At 43.7% G+C, this 19752-nt stretch overlaps 1 protein-coding gene across 1 annotated transcript in view; it reads left to right on the top strand.

The window, feature by feature from the left end:
- Window positions 1-19752, top strand: part of DNMT1 (DNA methyltransferase 1) — a 110516-nt gene that overhangs the window by 9699 nt on the left and 81065 nt on the right. The window contains exons 7-20 of the mRNA XM_085600772.1: window positions 382-431; window positions 1203-1251; window positions 1761-1844; window positions 2097-2206; window positions 7010-7128; window positions 7844-7936; window positions 8805-8956; window positions 10006-10193; window positions 10343-10523; window positions 11965-12062; window positions 12484-12631; window positions 13505-13620; window positions 17795-17996; window positions 18143-18276. Of these exons, the coding sequence (XP_085456898.1) occupies window positions 382-431; window positions 1203-1251; window positions 1761-1844; window positions 2097-2206; window positions 7010-7128; window positions 7844-7936; window positions 8805-8956; window positions 10006-10193; window positions 10343-10523; window positions 11965-12062; window positions 12484-12631; window positions 13505-13620; window positions 17795-17996; window positions 18143-18276 (1724 nt within the window). The remainder of the gene's footprint in view (window positions 1-381; window positions 432-1202; window positions 1252-1760; window positions 1845-2096; window positions 2207-7009; window positions 7129-7843; window positions 7937-8804; window positions 8957-10005; window positions 10194-10342; window positions 10524-11964; window positions 12063-12483; window positions 12632-13504; window positions 13621-17794; window positions 17997-18142; window positions 18277-19752) is intronic.

Below are 19752 nucleotides of genomic sequence, written 5' to 3'. Positions count from 1 at the left end.
TTGTCGTTTTTTTGGATGAACTCTGAGTGCTCAATCAGAGGCACAGCCAAGTGCCGAGAAGCCATTTTTAGGTCGAGGACCGTCCAGTCTGCCGAAGGCAGAACCGGAAGTCGGAGATTTAATGTTTCTGAGTGGCTCTTTAGGGAAATTAACCCTATCTAGGGGTTTGCCACACTAATCCAATTAAAATAAATTAAGTAAATCATTAACTTTGTTCACTGTGTGAATCCTGCAGTCTTATGTTAAAGGTATACTTGATCAAGAGAAAGGAGCTGGCCTGTCAGTTTTGAACTAATTATGCTCATTTCATCCTCATTTACTTTAGTTTGAAGATGCTTTTGATGCGCATTTGACAACTTTGTGCCTTCTGTCCTGTTTTAGGAGGAACAAGAAGAAAAGCGAATTAAAATTGAAGTCCCCAAAAAGGAGGGGTAAGACTGTTTTGTTTATTTTTTCCTTCCCTGTAAGAGATGTGGCTCAGATACTAATAATTTGAGGAATCAGTGTACTCTTTGGGACCGCTAATGTTGGGGCAATCGTTCGTTCATTGGTTTGTTCATCAGGATCTCCCAAGCAAAGCCTATGTTGGAAGTGTCCTAACCAATTTAATTTTAAAGAAACAATCCTGCCAAGGAGATGGTCCTAAAAAGGGGGGGGGGGGGGGGGTTGTTGGGTCAGGTCATGGCAGTGCTTAATTTGAGCCAGTGGTTGCCAGTGGGCTCCACGGCACTCATTCTTTGGGACCAGAATGTATTTTTCCTCACCCGACATTTCCGAGAGCAAGAGGGGGAAAATGCAGAAAGGGGGAAAGGAGAGAGTGATAAACCGTCACAAAGGGAGAAGGCAGGTAACTGTAAATGCTCATAAGGCTGGTAGTCCAATAGAGGCATGAGGTGATTCCAGACTTGCGGACTTGTTATTCAGCATGCCGGTCGTCTGCTTATGAGCAAAGCTTTGGGCACCAGCATTTGTACTTCTACAAATCAAACACTGGGTCATTCTCATAAATTTGTACAGGACTAAGTGCGCATACATTTTCTATGCTTTTTCCTCTGGTTGCAACCATCAGTTGCCAGTGATATTGGTGGGAGGGGGATTAAAAAGCTGTTTAGCCTGTTGAATTACTGAAAGCCTAGTTTTCTTTATCTGGAGGGTGATATATAATTTGTTATGCAACTTTATTCATTCTTCGTTCTTTTTAGAGCATCAACTGATGAACCTGTCAAGGTGAAAAGTGCACAGCCACCCAAGGTATAAGCCTTTATAACTTTGTGTATGTAATGGTGATGTGTGGTCTGTGATTTTGCTGTAAAACTTGACTGACGATTCACCAAACCAATTCCGTTCATAGGTAAGGCAATAAACCTTTTTTACGAGTTGTGCTGCTGTGAATCCCTCTGGTGTGATGCATTTGACTGCTGCAGCATGTAGCCAGCCAAGACAAAGCTGCCCCTTCACGAGTTGGTCCGGGTAGCCAGCTGAATATTTCGATGCATAGTTTCCTAATAAACCGTCCTGTACTATATTACATTGACCAGTCTCGCATCAGTCAGATCCTTAACATAAACTGTTGGATGGCACCTTAGCAAAGATGCTTTTGTTCTCTTAAAAACAAAAAGGGTAGTTTTCATGCTGCACACTGCTGGGGCACCTAACTTTATTTTCTTCAATTCATAAACCTTTTGTAGAGCCACCATTAAACAGTATCCGATTCTAAAGCTGTGTTCCCTTGGTACTAGTTTTAAATTCTTTCACTGCAGACTCTACCTCCCAAATGTACCGACTGCAGGCAGTACTTGGATGATCCGGACCTCAAGTTCTTTCAAGGAGACCCTGATGACGCGGTAAGCCTTTTAGCAAAACCATTCCTAGTGTTTTGTGAAATTATAGTTAATGCTACAACACAATGCATTATTTGATGAAGGATGTGTGATGTTGAACTTCTGTAAACTATATATTCCATTAGTACAATGAGTGGAATTTGAAGACGTAGAAGTAAAGTTGTGGTGGTTGGGTGCCTCCGATTATTGCTATGGCCCAGGCTAGCCAGTTTTCCAGACTTGCATTTAGCAATGTAACCACTGCTTTTGTTTCAGCTGGACGAGCCAGAGATGTTGACTGATGAACGTCTGTCCCTCTTTGATGCCAATGAGGATGGATTTGAAAGCTACGACGATCTCCCACAGCATAAAGTGACTTCGTTCAGGTGATGAATGGCAGCGCCCATATTACCTTGGTTTGCTGTTGTCTTTGTGTTGGTCAGAAACAGATTATGAGCTCATTATTACCTCTTACGGAAGTGTTACTCTTTTGCTTAGAATTCTGTTTTAGCATAATGGTTCTCTGTTTAAGATTTAAATTTCTTAACTCGGATTAGCCTTTGGCACTTGTCTGCATGAATTTTTTTATTGAAGGCCATCTCCTGCTACTTACTGCACTACAATTTCTAGCCGCATTGTAGAGCTTCACACTAAACTACTAACCGGAATGTTTGAGTCTTTTATTTACCATCTATTGCTATATAATGTTGCCAGCTAGACTTGCAGGTTTGTGAAGCAGCAATTTGAGTTTGATGATTTAAAGTGGGTTTGTATCTGCCTGTGGGTGCAGTCTTTCCTTACACGGCCAGCATCAGCAGCTAGATGTTGGCAGCTACTATTCAAACGAATCAATCACTAAGTCCAACTTTAAACCTTCAGTTAATTTCATTGAAATACCTACTAAACCAATCGAATGCCGGTGACTTGCCCCGACATTTCCACATTGCGATAACGTTGCGTTCTATACCTGGAGGTTTCGCTTGGATGTATGAATGAAATTACTTTTTTCTTGACCATAAATATTGTTGTATTTTGAGCTGTAGTTTCTGGCTTCGAGTATTGTTGCTTCGGTTGACATTCCATGCCTATCTTGTATGCCACATTTTCTCAGCATTGTTTACTCTTTGGCCAGTTTGCGGTCCAGCTTCAGATGGTCCGTTAGGTCTATTCTTTCATGTTAGTCTTTGAATGGTCAGTGCTAACCACCTTCAAGGAACCTGCTTTTGCACTGAACTGGATATCTGCCGGATGTTCCTCACCCCTTGTGCTGCGTTGTGCACATGTGAAGAATGGACAGCCTGCCAGAATCATGCAAGACCCCTGCCCTGAAGCTCCAATCGTTAAGCACTTTGCTGTTTTATAATGTTCAGCATTGGTGCTGGTTGTAATCACCTATGTTGATTTAAACCCTGTATCCTAAGCAACTAGCCCACATTGTCCATAGGCAACATTGATTTGGTATTAGCCGTGCCAAACCTCACATCTGAGCCAGTAGGCCTCTGATCAGACAATGTGTCACTTTTTTGCGGCAGGTATATCTGGCCTCGCTCATTGTCAATTTTTATCCTTCACCGTTGAGCCGACCGGGGATTACTGTGCTTGGATCCTGTTTTTCAGTGTAACTGAACCATGCTGTAGGAGAGTAGGATCTGCACTTATGTTGCCCCCACTTTTTTTTCTGATGTTTACACTGGTTTCTGGCTATAGTCTGGCTGGGCCCCTGCTAATCAGGGCTCCAGCCTCTAAACTTGGAGGCATGTTAGATACACTAGTGATTGGATACTGTGGTACCTTATGAGCCCCTAGTATGATACCTTGGGTACCAAGGACATAGGTACTTCACAGGCCTACCAGGCCTGAAGCATGTATTATGCCACCCCTGGGAAGCAGACAAATCTGACACCACAGGCCTGCTACTGCAGCCTGGGTGAGGTAGTGTTAGCACTCCTCACTGAGGTATAGGTTCCCTATATCTCACCTTACACACACATATAAACCTATCAGTCACCCCTATGGCAGGCCCTATAAATCCTGAGAGAAGGGTGCTTGGTTTCCATGTAAGGGGGTGCCTCTGTATGAGCAGGGCCCCTCTGCAGCTGGCAGAGTATTCTCTGTGGCTGTTTGTGGATGCGGTTAAACCATATACTCTTAAGTGCATTATAACCTAGCGGTAAATGCTAACTTTTGGATGGCTGCATCAAAACATGCCGTGTTTGGTGTCCAATGCTTTGGAATCATACCCCCACACCAGTAACTGGTGTAGGAGTATGATCCCACCCTTCTAGAGGGATAGACTTGTACCCACTGTGGAAACACAGAATCCTGAAGAGCCCTGGCATCACAAAATGGATGCCACCAGCACAGACACTGGGCTGCCCTCCTCCTGCTGCTGACAAACTCGCAGTGCAGGAGGCCCAATAATAGGCATCCTGCCACAGGAAGGTGTAACCACCTTCCAGACAGGATTTAGTGTATTGGGGCTGGGTGGGTGCACTCCCTAGAGTGCTTTAAAGTCCTGCACTGGGGGAGCAGTAGGCTCCTCTGTGCATATGCCAGCTCAGGGGCTACCTGCCCCTGCTCTGCTGTGAAACTGGACAAAGGGAAGTGGGTGTAGCCACCCACTCCCCTGACCCTCCCATAGGAGTGGTCATAGAGCTAGTCCCTCCCTTCCTTGTAGTATAAGTTAGGGAACCTTTGCCATTGCAAACTAGATATCCCTGGACGACGCTCTGAAGAAGAATCCTGGACCTTTGACGTTCCACTATCTTTGGAAGACTGAAGAATCTCCCTTGGAGTCAAGGAGTGACTCCCCTGCTTAGCAGGCACCAAAACTTTGCATCAACTGTCGCAAACGTTCCCGTTCCCGCTGAAGTCCCTGCAGCCCCGTAAGTGGATTTCCTGACTTCTCGACGGCCATCGTGAGTCCCCAGCAAAGCTGAGGCGAGTGGACCCCACGAGTGACGAGGAACAGCAATACCCGGGAACCGTGCACTATTGTCTCGTGCAACCCCTTCACGACGTTCTACGAACTTGTGCTTTGGACCACGTGTGGCCTAAGCCTCCAGCAGGATTTCCCTAGAAAATCAGAGGCCTAACTCGTCCCGAGTGACCGTGGGCTCCTGTGAAGTGAATCCTCACGAGGCGTCTTCGCGATCCCTTGCCGGTTGGCTTGTGGGTCTCCTGAAGACTTTTCTACAGAACTAAAGGTCTCCCTTGGTTGCTCCAGGCCTTGCTGGGTGAGTCCCTCAGACCTTGCTGGTCTGCACCGCTGACTTTCTTCACTTTCCACGAGACTTGCTGTTGCCAAGGCTTGTTGGCTCCAATCCGGTTGCCGACACCTCAGTAAGCTGCAGACTTCGTGGGACACACCGAATCCAGCTCCTGGTCGTCGTCGACGCCTCCTGGACCTCGTGGCTGAAGAGTCAAGACACCCGTTATCACCTGAAATCACCAGACTACTGTGGGCATCCAGCTTCCTGGCCCCGGGTCACTGGCTAGTGACTTTGAACACGGTCTCCTCTGCTTTCAGGTCTTCTTTCTTCAGAATCCAGCCTTTGATTCCACCGGACACTTCTCCTGTCTTCACAAGCAGCAAGTCTTCTTTGGCTCCCATTGAAAACGACGCCGTGACCCGACACCAAAAGACACTTATGCACCCGGCTTCCCTTTGTGAGGTAACTCGAGCACTCCGGTGCTCCTGTGTGTTTTGGTCCTAGAACTACTTACCCTGTAAGTGACTTGCTTGTAGACTCTCCCGAAGTATCCTAAAACTTTAAAATTCCAACCGCGACTTGCTCCATTGATGTCTATTGGAATCCGTGGCTGTGTTCTCACTCTGCATGCGTCTCCCGTGGGTCCTTTACTTGCCTTCCTTGGGTGGATTAGTGAGGCTCCAGCGCTTCTGAAGACCATATGCCTTCTCCCTTATCAAGCCATTCTTCTTATACCTCTTTTTAGGTCTCGCCTGACCCAGCGCATGTGCTGGTCTGGCGACTTATTGAGAGGGCTCCATAAAGTGCTACCAGGCCAGCCTAGAGCTACAGTGTGTGGGCGCTGCGCTTTACCGAGATTACTTTCACTTGTGCGGCCGCTTTGATGTTTGATCGATCACTTTCGCGGCCGCTTGGCATAGCCAATAGGTCTCGCTTTTGGGACCTTACAAGTATTTAGTTATGCAACTGTTGCATGGCTAAACACCTATAAGGTCCCAAAGGCGAGACCTATTGGCTATGCCAATGCTTGTTTTAGTATATGGTCTGGTACGCCCCTAGGGCCCCAGCCATACAAGTGCTTAATTTGTTGTGAAATGTTGATTTGTGCATATGTCCTTGACTTCTAAGAGATTAGTAGTGTCTATTGATAAATACCTATATTTTATATGTATACCTGTGTGGTGTCCTTTCATTTAGTGATTCAAGAGATTATAAGGTAAAACAAGCTGCTTTACATTCCTCTAAAGACTTAGCCTGAAGGCTGCTCTCCACAGCTACCACTAGGATAGCTTTCTTTGAAAGGTTGTCTTAAACCTATCTACCATAAGAGTCGAATTGTACTGGTGCAAGGTGGCCACTTTAACTAGTGACCAGCATATACCAGGCCAATTTCTCACACATGCTCTAAATAGAATTATGACTAGTGTGTAAGGACCAGACTTATCTTTTATTCTCTTAATGTGAAACATTCTATTAAAGGCTTGATCGCAGAAAATGGAGTCCTAGGAACAAATTCAGCACTCTTTCCTATACTCTCCGTTTGCTTGTATGAAGTGAAGCAGAGGGGTTAATGTCTAGCATCAACGCTTTGGGATAAGTGAGCCAGTCACCTGTATTCATCCATGGCGCACAAAGGAACTGTCCCCCCTGCATCTTGTATAAAAGGAGGCTCACTCGACCCCTGTCTTGGTTTGCTAGTATTAATGTTTATAATGGAAATGCCCTTGTTGCTTGGGACGAACTGTTTCATGTTTGGTACTGGTCTGAGATATCGCATGATTACCAGTGGATGAGTAACTCTTTCCACCATACTTTTTTCCGGTTCTTGTATTTTGGTTCGCAGTTGGCTTTATTTCTGCATGCCCTTTCCCTAACATGTTGGCCTCCTGGCATACTTGCGCTGACCTCAGACCGTGCACATAATCCTGCCATGAGCTAGCGAATCCTGCCTACTGAAACTATTTATTTTTATTTCAGCATTTACGATAAAAAGGGTCATTTGTGTACTTTCGACTCTGGCCTCATTGAGAAGAACGTGGAACTGTACTTCAGTGGGGTAGTAAAACCAATTTATGACGACAGCCCTTGTCTGGACGGTAAGCTTCCTGTACTCCTTCATTATGACATGGACGGGAATGGCGCCCTTTATTTTATTTGTCTCTGTGCAGTAGTGGGGTTTAGTTTAGGTCTAGTAGGGAATGGCTGCATTTACCTTGTTGTTGTGCCTGTGCTAGTGTGGGGTTTAGTATAGATCTGTCCATTTCCAAACCTGTTTATTGGTGTGCATGGACGCATAATGGATGGTCCTCCCTGGGAGGATGTCTTTAATTCCTCGACTGATTTATTAAGTTGAGCTTCAGTCTAGTTTGTTACTGCCTTTGGCTTTGTGGGTGGCGTTGTGCTTGGAGTTTTCTATGGGTATTTGTTTATCTGCTAGTACTTCCTAATGTCTGGTTTGAAGTGGGAGCACTGGTTTAGGCTCACCTGGTAGAATATGGGTGACATGTCACCATTTTTGCGAAGTTAAGCAGTTGCCTTGTGCAACAGTGACAACTAATTGATAGTGTAGCCAATGGTGTGGTTTGTAGGGGTGTTCTAGAATTGTGTACCATGCATTAGATCTTTGGTTAGTGTAGGGCATGGAGTTATATGCTATGGTTTAGGGGCTGAAAGAGTGGAGTTGAGGGGGATTCATTCTGTAGTAAATTGCAAGGGATTTGGCCAAGAAGGGACTGGTCACTGGGGAGTGTGTGACTGTAGTTGACTTGATTGAAAAGGCTTGTATGGCTCATCTTCGTGCTGTTTCCACAGGTGGCGTCAGAGCAAAAAAACTGGGTCCCATTAATGCCTGGTGGGTTACTGGTTTTGACGGAGGGGAAAGGGCACTAATTGGCTTTACAACAGGTAAGACTGTATGATTTTTATTTTTTTTGTCAAGGTCTGATCCATTGTGAATGCACCTGCTGGTGCTACTGGAGTCGTACAGTGGTGCTGCAGTAATACAGAACTGTCATTTGCACTGCTTCTTGAACAGTACCATCATTTACAGCCTGCCTTTGTTTCCGATGGTGCTTGTTTCTTTTGGGTGAACAAATGGCTATGAACACAAAACCGCAGCAGTTCTGAGAGCCCAGATATCGAGCTGATAGTTTAGTCTCTTTAAGAACAGCAGCTTTAATGAACTAAGTTAATCAAAACCCAGCTTGGGTGCAGCTTAGTAAGCAATTCACATTTGCTATTAGGGGTGGTTTCTTCCAACACCATCCTTAATGGAGGGGGAGGGGGGGGGGTGGTAGTGATCGGTGTAATTGCTTAAATTAAATTCAGCCCATGTAACTTCTTGGTCCATTTTTGTTTTCTAACACTTTCTTGCACTCTAGCGTAACCCAGACTGATCATCCATATGCAGAGCAGTCTTGGCTCTACTCTGCGTCATTGAGACAAGAGGACTTGCAAACCTGTAGTGGCCTGTCTAGTTTGGGTCTTATTCAGTTGGAAGCCTGTCGTGAATATTGGGGGTTGGCTTTTGTTGTTTGAATTTTTATCCTTGTATACTAAGTATTCAATCAGTGTGCAACAACCGAGAAAGTACTCTGGTTGCTGGCAGCTCAAGCCTTGCAGAAATGAGGATTTACATATTTAATTTTTTTTTTTATTGCAGTACTCTAAATGGTAGTGACCCATTTTTCGATTGTGTGTCTTGCATATTAGCAGAATGCTTTAAACTGGGTGTTGAATATCCCCGTGACCTTTTTCTCTACTCAACTTTTAGCATTTGCCGACTACATCCTAATGGACCCAAGTGAAGAGTACGCACCCATCTTTGCGCTGATGCAAGAAAAGATTTACATGAGTAAGATAGTCGTGGAGTTCTTGCAGATTAATCCTGATGCCACATACGAGGACCTGCTGAACAAAGTTGAGGTGAGTACGCCTGCATGTTTTAGATGTGCTGTTGCTAGCTGCACTAACAATTCTGAGACAGGGCATAGGCAGTACTAGGTGTGCACCGACTTCCAGGAGCTGTACCTTAGCACACCTGTTTAACTCAGTGTGTGTGTGTGTGTATGTGTATATATATATATATATATATATATATATATCATGTAACAGATGCGCACAAATTGGTGCAGCATTACCAGGTGCCAAATTTTACTTTATGTAGCTTACAGCAAACATTGGCTAAACTACCACGATGCAGAGGTCAGCAGCGCATGTTCTCAATTTGGTATGCCTTTTTTTAGGCCAGTTTTTTTCGGCTTTGCAGAAAGAAGCGTTTCAGCACAGTTTTGGCATTGTCTAGAGAATTACTGCATAGCAGAATCGGGGCGGGTGAGGTCTGCTTAATATTGCAGAAGATGAAAGTGTCACTTTGCTGGTTTAGAGTGGCAGAGAATCAGTTGGTCAATGTGGTCCCAATCTTGTAGCCCTTGAACCAACAGTTTGCTTTATTGGGAGAGCCCTATAGATGGTTGGTGCTTTCTACGGTTGAAGAAATAGTTGGCGTCGTTTTTAGAAGGCACATACTTACTTTGCATGCAAAGCCCCCGCATATGTCCATGATTTCTTACTTGTATAGTTGGGCCTTTTTCTCCAGGGGCTTGTAGAATATTAGACTAGTTGATTGTTGGGAAACACGGGTCTTAAAAATTGTTCATGTCTCATTAAATGAACCAATCTGAACTTATTTATCACAGGTGTACGTGATAATGGTTCACTTTCCTGCAACTAGTATACATGTAATATAAAGTAACAGCATTTAGAATCTTCAGACAAATGCCACTGCAGCACCTGTTCTCCAAGGGGGGGCTAAGACCATGAGACCCACTTCAGTTCTGTCTACAGTTACTTTAATACTATTCCACATACACACATTTCTAATTGGTTACAAATGTAGGGTTCAGTGCAGCTTCAGTTTGACCAGTTTTAGCTTTGTTGTACCTAGTAGACTTAAATCAGTTTTTTGTTTTCAGACCACTGTCCCACCTTCTGGGTTGAACTTCAATCGTTTCACTGAAGACTCCTTGCTACGACATGCTCAGTTTGTGGTGGAGCAAGTGGAGAGCTACGATGAAGCCGGAGACAATGATGAGCCGCCGATCATCGTCACGCCATGTATGAGAGACTTGATCAAACTGGCTGGAGTCACGCTGGGCAAAAGGTATGCATATGCCTCTTCCTCCGTGCGCTACTTAGTAAGGTTTAGTGCCTAGAAATTGTATTTGTGTCCTAAATAAGAATGCTAGCTTCATCCTGGTGGACTTGCTGCAATAACTAATGGCGACTTCATGGGTGTAACTTTATTACTAGGCGAGCTGCACGAAGACAGGCCATTCGGCATCCTACAAAGATTGTGAAAGACAAGGGTCCCACCAAAGCCACTACTACTTTCCTTGTGTACCAGATCTTTGACACTTTCTTCTCTGAACAAATTGAAAAGGACGCAGACAAAGAGAATGCTACCAAACGCAGACGTTGTGGTGTGTGCGAGGTAATATCCGCTTTTGGTTTCGAAACTACACTTGTTGATTTTAAGCATTCTTTGGCTCTAACCTTCAAGGAATGTACACCAAGGAACTTTAAAACCTCTATAGAATGGCTTTAGCCATTTCCCTAAATTGTTGATATCTTACCATTTGAGCGTTTATTATAATGCAGTTCACACCTTCACATAAAGATTTGACATGACCATAATCGAGGCCCGTTCTTTCTCTCCACCCCCACCCCCCACTCGAAGGCACATGGTATTTGAGGTCACGGTGTAGACACATGGCATTTGTTCCAATTTAGCTTTTGTGGGCTTGTTTGAACTGTTTCAACAAATTAGTCCATATGTTTGAAGCTGGCTAAAATGCGCTTACGTAATTTTGACCGTTGAGAGCTGCTGCAGCCAAAAGTAATATCAAAAGCAATGTTCATCGGTTAATTTGTAAATTAACCCTAATCCGTTGTCTTAATGGCTCATCAGACCTTCAGTAAATGAGTTGGATGCACAAGACTTGTTAATTTGACAACGGCCATGTTTTTTTAGGCTAACTTGTACCCTGTCACAACTATGCGGCCTTACAGGAGAGCGTAAATTTATTTATTAGAACATCGATGGCACAAACTGTTCTTAAAGTGGTGCAAGCAGCGCAGTTAGTATGGAATAGTTCGTTTCGACTGCCCTTGTGTAGAATTGAACAGTTCTTCAGGGCAGGTAAATTGAGCTGCCTAGAGGAGGTGCCACTAAGTCTGTGCTTGGGAGGTCTCTACTTTCAATGGGTTGGTGAACAACTAGTTACTTATTGGAAGCCTTCAGTCCAAGTGCTGCTGAATCTGCCCACTCTGTGTACATATTTGAGTTGTGTATTTTAAAAAAAAAATCAATGCCATATTCACCTTTATGCTTGCTCCGCCCTCTGAGAACTCTGCCACCAAATTTAAATGAACAAAATGATTACTCTTGCCTTTAAGATTGAATAACATGGGCAGGTAAAAATGTGCCTAAAATGTATGGCTACTCACAGACCATGTGCAACTTTAACTCATTTATTGAATATTTCTCAAGTAACAAATTACAGTTTTTTTTTTTAATGCTAGTGCCCTGATAAAATAGTCTCCTTGTGGGATTTTGTTTTGATGTTACCCTGTCCTACATGGGTTATAATAGGCTGGCCTTTGACTAAACTCTTGGGTAGTTACCCTCTCTTGAAATTCCTAGTGGTGTATGTGCATAACCACCAAACCTAAATCCGTTTGCAGCATTAAATATTGCTGCCGAGCCCCATAACCAGCTGGTGACTACCATGGCAGTTTGAAGTTGCTAACCTTGCTAAATTTTAGATATTCTGTTTTACTCCATTTATTATTTATTCAACTGGTTGTAGGGGAGCTGAGACGTTCTGCTTGTTCTTTGTGACCCCTTTTTCTTGACTTGTGCCCTCTTGTAGGTATGTCAGCAACCAGACTGTGGGAAATGTAAAGCATGTCAAGATATGATCAAGTTTGGCGGTAGTGGTCGCAGTAAGCAAGCCTGCAATCAAAGAAGGTAATATTGTATTGTATTTTGAGAGTTTGATGCATGGATAAATCAGTGAGGTGGCTTCATACCTCAGGATCTTGTTGCTACATCAAATTTCACCAATAACTATGAAGCGTTCTTTCTGTAGCCATTGAGCTGGTGTGCATTGTGACCTGCTGTATGTTGACCGACGTTTGAAGTTATGGTAGTCTAATTACAAACCGTCATTCCTTTGAGGGATGCCTTATGAACAATCTGGGTGGATCTTTTCTAGTTATGCTGCAGGGGCCTTCTGTGTTTGTGTTTTTTTTTTTTTCTTCTTTTTCATTAAACCAAGACTTGTGCACTGAAACTAGTTTCTGTTCTACTGAGTATGCAGGCAAGAGTTACATTTTAACTATACTCCCACTGTTCTCTAATTGAAGAGTGTTTTTGTTAACTTCACAAGGTGTCCGAATCTTGCTATCAAAGAAGCTGAGGACGATGAGGAGGTCGATGATACTATACCAGAAATGCCTTCACCAAAGAAAATTCTTCAGGCCAAGAAGAAAAAACAGAGCATTAGTCGCATCTCATGGGTTGGAGACTGCATAAAGGTATTTCCATGAAGTCTTTATTTCAAATACTTTTCCCCTTATCGAGGATAACTTTAAACGGCTAAACTTTAATTTTATGTGGGTCTTAATATATCCATATCTCAGATGTTTTCTACAGTGTGTATTCTGGTTCATTCCTCTGACATGCCTCCCTAGCCGCATGCTTGTCTGTTATGCGGCAATTTTCACAAGCCTTTCCTTTAGGGAAGTAACTATTTTGGCAAGACTAGGTTAAAATTCTAGTGTGATGTTCCCCTAAGAATGTTGATTGGGGGTTGGGGGGGTTGACAAACTGTCATTGGATGTAGTGTTATGTTTTTTTTATTTCTTCTATGTTGGAATATCAGTGTACTTATGTATTCCATACCAACAAATTAGCCACCAACTTCAAAGGATTAAACTAGTTGTTTTAAGTTGGCCCCTTCAAGTCATAACCTGTGCCCTTAAATAGGTTGAGGAGCAATTCCCTTTCTTTTGGGGTCTTCGTGTAAGTAGGTTGAGCAGATCCTAATGTTTGTAGTCTACCCTGTGCCTCCCTCCTTCTCCCCCTCCCCCCCCCCTTTTTTAGGAGTATGTTATGCACCATTTGGAGGCTCCCAAGGACTGCTATGACTTAAAGAGAATTCCAGAATGTTCAAGCAGGTTCTGAAGAACTGGAACATATCTGGCTATGTATGGTGTTTTTTTTTTAGTTAACGAGAACAAAAGTCTTGGGATATGCATGGTGGCCAATCTAAGCTACATGTTTCTTATGAAGGAACAAGCTATTTGTGCAAGTTCATTGCTCAAAGAACCCTAAGCATTGGTGTCTAGGTGCAAAAGTTTTCTTTGTAGGAATCCGCTTTTTCTAAAGTTACACGTTTGTATCCTTAGACAGAAGCAAAGAAGGAATATTACCGAAAAGTGTCTATTGACTCTGAAATGCTGGAAGTTGGGGACTGTGTTTCAGTCAGCCCTGATGAGCCCTCCAAACCACTTTATTTGGCAAGGTCTGTATGACTAGGTTACAATATATTCTCTAACTGGGATTAATTTCATAGTTTGTTTTAACATTCTATCACGTTACAGCCAAACAACTCCATTGTTGATAGGCCATTATTACTGAAGTCTGGTGGCTCATTCGGGAGCGGTTTCCAAATTGTGTATAGGATCAAAACTACAGCACTTGGTGTTTTGCGGGGTGTATAGATATCTAGATGCAGCATTGGCGATCATGGATGTATTGGCATGAATTTGCAACAATTCCATATTCTGATTAGCAGGAGTCTTTTGATTAGCAGGAGACTTAACATTTATTTGTAAATATTTCTCATTATGGAATGTCATTGTTATGAATTCATCTTGATAGTAAATGGGTTTGACCTACCCAAGACTGAGCAGTCCTCTTTTGACATATGCATGTATTCCAACAAACTTGAATGCTCAGATCAAACAGTTTGGTGGTAGAATTTCTACTTAAGTAATCATACAAACCTGTTTAGCAGAATCTGATTCAAATGACCTTTACTGATATGGAAGCAGTCAGGATACCCTTTTTCCCAAAAGGGTTGAAAGTGTGTGGGGTTTTTTTGTGTACGACTTTTCACGTTTTATTTTAGCTACTTTTAGAACTTTGCTAGGAGTTGTTGGAAATCCCAAATTAGTCTTTATTCCACAGGCCCCTGGCCATTCAAAGATGGCTCCGCACATGCCCACTGACATGGACCATCAGAGTTAATGTTATAGAAGGGTTGTGAGTAGGAAGTGGTCCTATCCCCAGGACTGAAGTGGATGGTATGCCTGTGTATGTGAATGAGCCTTCTGTGCTGGGATCATTGATGCTCCAGTAAGACTTAGTGTGTGCTACGGGTTGGTGGAACAAGCTGGTGCTTTACCTCCTAACTGTTTATACCAGCTGGTAGTGCTTGGTAAAATAATAAAAGTGCAGTTACTCCGATCCCAGAGTATTACTTTGCTACTGAGAAATACAGGTATTATCCAGTAAAATTGCTGCACCTTTGCTCAGACGTGCTAGTTATCCCCCATCAAATTTAAAGTACATGTGATCAGTTCCTGCCCATTTGAAAAATGTTTCAGGGCTTGATATCCTCCACTAAGGCTGCCTTTGTGTCGGGGGGGGGGGGGGGGGGGCGGGGGCGATGGGCCAAGTTAACCTGTTCCTTTCCTTGAAACCGCTTCACCCACACTGATAAAGTAGCAGCCTGCAAATGTGCGGATGGTGGCTGCTTGCGTAGGCTTAACACCCCACTCGACCGTCAACCCAGTTGGTTATATTTTTGACCTGTGGTGGGGTCAAGTACTTGTTTGTCCAGTGCCACACAGTAATCAATGTAGCACAAAAATCCCATAAAAATAAGGTGGCAGTCCACCCCATAGGGAGTGGCGGTGATGAGGAGGAGAGCACTCTTGGGTGATGGGGAGGACCCAAACAGGAGTCAAGAGCTACAGGAAGAGCACAGCGCGACCCCATAGGATGCTAGCCACCTAGCTATGGGAGTCATTCTGGTAGTCCTGGGTTCAAGAAGTGGACCAGGGCTCAGACAGCACAGGCCTTCAAGGGTTCCAGGCAAGCTTTAGGTAGCAACGCAGTCCTCTTAAGTACACAACAGGCCCCAGTAGCAGGCAGTCCAGAGTTACTCTGCGTTTTTTTTTTTTTCTTTTTAACCTGGAGCCTTTTCTAAAGTAGATTCCTTAGAAGTACTTTGAGTTTGCTGCATCCCTTGCTCTGACTGCATGAACAATGCAGGGGTGATTAGTCCTTGGTGTGAAGGTAGAACAGAACCTGTTCAGTTTTAAGTGGGGCTGTGACCCCCCCCTTGCAATATCCTGCACTGATGGACCATCCAGGGACATCTAATACTTGTGTGGCTGTCCAACTGCCAATTTGACCCAGTCAAGTGACCGAAGAACATGCTGCATGCACTAAATAGCTAGGGCAGGAAAATGGCAGCTTTTTAAGTGTTAATTTCAAAATTGTAATAAACTTCCATTAAAATTGGAATTTTCATGAAAATCTCTAGACCCCAAACAGGATGTAGGTGCCTGCTCCTAATTGGAAATTACTACTTATAAATGAATTCAACATAACCAACGTTGGTCTATGGGAGGTGTAGGCCTCACAATAGTGAAACAAATGAATTCGTTTTTCACCACAAGGACATGTAAAACTCTCGTACATGTCCAAACCTTTAATTACAATGCACCCTGCCCTTTTGGCTACCCATGGCCTGCCTTAGGGGTGGTTTATATGCAATAAAAGCTGTGTAAGGCTTGGCAAGGGGGTTATATTTCTGAGTCTTAATTGGAATTGAACTGCATTTGTGCGCCTGGGACATGTGACACCCATTTAAGTAGCCTTTTTAAACAAATGCTGCAGGCCACACGTCACTTCCTTTGGTTATGCTCATAGTGCGGATCAAATACATGGCCGACGCCACTCCGTTGCCATAAACGTTTGAAGGAACAGGCTGGACACTATGCCTTTTGGATATACCACATTCTCCCCTGTCTGTGGATACCTCCTTTCCCGCTTCTGTTATTACCCTCGAGGAGCTTGCTACCCTCCACCTTTGACGTCTTAGAGTCCTGTCTTCTGACAGATAGGGTGCCCACACTCAACCCCCCCCCCTTCCACTTGCACCCCAGTCCTGATGAAGACCCCATCCCGTAAGGTCGCAATGAGTACCTACATGCCTTAAGGGGTCGAAACGTCGACACAACATCTTTGCCAATATTATCACCAGTTCAGGATGTACTGTGATTTTCTTCATATATATGGCTTCTCTAAGAATTGTAGATATCTGAATCATGATTTGATCGGAATGTAAATACGGCAGAGTTAATTTTGCCGATTAATTTGATTGTGTTCTTAAATGTATCTAATTTTTGTATTCACTTCCTTCCAAATCCTACACTTTATCACTCACCTCCTGACTCCTCCTCCTCTTTTCTGGGCACGGTTATAATACTCAAATATTGTCTGTACTATGGAGCTCAGTAATAACAAATTATTAGTGTTCAATGTGATTAAATAGGCATTTGAACCCCTTTAAAAAGGTTTCTTGGTACATTGTTTTTCTAAATGTTTTGTATTGAATGATTCTGTATGCTGGGACCACTGTTCTCATACTGCTCTATACCCAGGTCCCAGTGACTTTATATGGGTTTACCCTTTATTTTGACTGCAGGCCCACTAATAGCATTTAATTTAAAGTCCCTGCAAATGATACACCACTTTACTAGAGACATATGTAAATGAAGCCAGTTTTACAGTGTCTTAAGGAGTGCACTATTTATTTTGCACTTGTTAGCAGTGGTAACATGCTCAGTCCAAAGGTCAACAAAACCAAATTCGGCAAAAGAACCGGCAAGGTTTTGGTGGGTGACCCGGCAGAGAGCAGTCCCAACAGCACCCCATTGAGATGCCTTATACTTTTGCTAGGGCAGGACCAAATGTGGTTTGAATGTGTAAATGCAGATTACCACTGTTTTGGGATTTCTGCAAACACTGAAACACTGAAAAAAGCCAGTTCATGAAAAACGTAAGATTGTGCCCCTAATTATAAAATTTAATCTCAACGATTTGTTTCCGTGGCATTACCAAATGCAAGAGTATAGTAGCTGTAACCACGTCACAACAAAAATACTCTGCAGTATAAATAGCAAATTCACTTGGTGTGGCATGTAATGCGCATGGCTGGTCCTCACTAATTCCATAGCAAAAGCTGCAAATATTTTAACGGAATCTGTATCGCCTGAATAGCGCGTATAGTTCTATTTCATGAGTATTAACACTGCCTGAATTTTAAGTAGCTATCCCAAGATTGGATTAGTACTAGGATTTAGTAGCCGTGTACCTTAGATGCTCTTCTAAATTGTACAACAAACTGCCATCCATTACTCTTTTGCGAATGAATAGCCTGTCTGTCTGAATGTCTACCACTGCAATCATGGTTTCTCCCTGGCAGAGTTTAGGGGCAATTGCCCAAATTAAGCGGAGGTCTGACATTAGTGGGATGGATCATAAAGACATTCAAATTGTAAATACTGTGGAATCTTAAGTTGAAGAGTTAATTTATAGGCTGTAAGAGCCATTACTGAACTTAATGGTTGTTTTTGATAGTTTGTGTGACATGATGCTGACTTTATATTTTTTTTGTTTAGGATTGCTGCCTTATGGGAAGAGAACAATGTCCAGATGTTTCATGCACACTGGTTTTGTCTTGGCATGGACACTGTTCTTGGGGCAACATCTGATCCACTTGAACTTTTCTTGGTGGACGAATGTGAAGATATGCAGCTGTCATACATTCATGGCAAAGTTAATGTTATTTACAAAGCTCCTTCTAAGAACTGGTTTATGGAGGTACGGTGTGAATCTAGGTTGAATGTGTATATTCCCAGAAAGGTTACTTGCAAAGTCTCCAAGCAGTTTTCATTGGGGATAGGGTGGAAGTAGGGGAGACCTAATTTCAGGCGAGGCTTCTGATTTTCCTCCCTCTTTTCTTTAAGGGAGGAATGGACACTGAAATTAAAATGGTGGACGATGATGGCAGAACTTATTTCTATCAGCTATGGTATGATCCGGAATATGCGAGGTTTGAAACTCCTCCAGAAACTAAACCAACTGAAGAGAACAAACACAAGTGAGTATTCTTTACTAAACAGTGTTCATTTTTAGGTCTCGGCTAGCGATGGCTGCGCTTGCGCAGTCTCGCTCGCGAGAGATAATGACTTGGGAGAAGAGGGGCTTGAACCCGCCCCTCTTCTCCCCTGTTCTCCATTGGCTGGCCTAGTAAATGCTGGCCAGCCATTGGAGAAGAGGTCCCGTCACTCCAATCATGCCCCGTCCTTTTCGGATCGGGGGCGTGTTTTTTGCGAAAAGTCTCAGGGAGGAGACCACAGCAAAACACTCCCCCGAATCCGAAAAGGACGGTGCCTTTCTCCGAGGCATTTCTGCTCTGCCTCGGAGAAAGGCAGTCGTGTGCTCGTCCGCTCCCCCTTCGTTCGGTTGCTGCTCTGGTCTCCTCACCTCTCCAAGGGTGGTCTTGTTACATTAGCCACTGGCAACGGGACGGTTATTCCAAGTTTTAGCAAACGGCTGTTCTGCGTACACCATTTTCCAATCGTTACGCAGCGCAGCGCAGCTTCTGTAATCTTCGGTGCCGCCCTCACGTTCTAGCCTGCGCAGACGCTTCAATCCACACCTTCGAATGAGCACTGACGGTTGGGCCCGCTTTGCAGATAAGCCGGATTTGGCTTTCTGCGTCGTCTCTGCGTTTTCATCACAATATCCCCAGTGCGCTTTTTACCCGAGCGAAGGGCGCTCCTACGAGTTTCCAGACAATAGCAGCCCGCCATTACTCAAGAAAAATACGACCTGTTTCTTTCAGCCCTGATTAAACCTCGAGTAAAGCTGCTTTTGTTAGACAGTTCCAAGGGAGTGATTACGCTAAATTCCCTTTTCTCAACAAACCGGCGGAAATCTGCAGTAAAAGTACTTTTTTGTTTCAAATTCCCTCAGTTGGTTGATTTGCTGGAAGATGTATTCAACAGAATCAAACGTTTCAGACTCGCACGCAGGAAAAAAGCAGCCAGCCATGGCCCGTATCTTCCGAGGCAGGCATCTGCCATATTTAAACACCAATTGTGAGGTAAACTCGTGCAAGCGTTGGTATACTTGGGAAGCAAGGATTCTCTCCCCACTCAATGACCCCCGCTTAGTTGAGCTCTGTTTTGGAACACGAGCAGTGCCGGGAAAGCCAAAAGCCATTCCATGTACAGTGCGATCTTGCACGTGGTGTTACCCTGTGCGGAACTGTGAGCGTTAAGCATTTTCTTATCTGTAAATTTGTACCAAAAAATGCCAACTTTCACAGTGTGTAGAAATTCTTATCTAAAAGAGTTCCTTGTTCAGAAAATTTCAACAGTTCTATTTAAGACTATCATATTCTGCTTAGACGATTGGTACAGTTTGTATGCCTTAAGCCTGTTTACCACTGGCCTCTAGACCTGGGGAAACAGCCTTCACTACGATGTTTTCACCTCGTTGTGCCTTTACCATGCATTTTGTTTGCGCACATGTTTTTACCGCAAATATGTTTTTAAAAAGCATGCCAATA

Source organism: Triturus cristatus, chromosome 4_2, assembly GCF_964204655.1.
Source record: "Triturus cristatus chromosome 4_2, aTriCri1.1, whole genome shotgun sequence".
NCBI lineage: Eukaryota > Metazoa > Chordata > Amphibia > Caudata > Salamandridae > Triturus > Triturus cristatus.
This window is presented reverse-complemented; position numbering and strand designations above follow the sequence as displayed.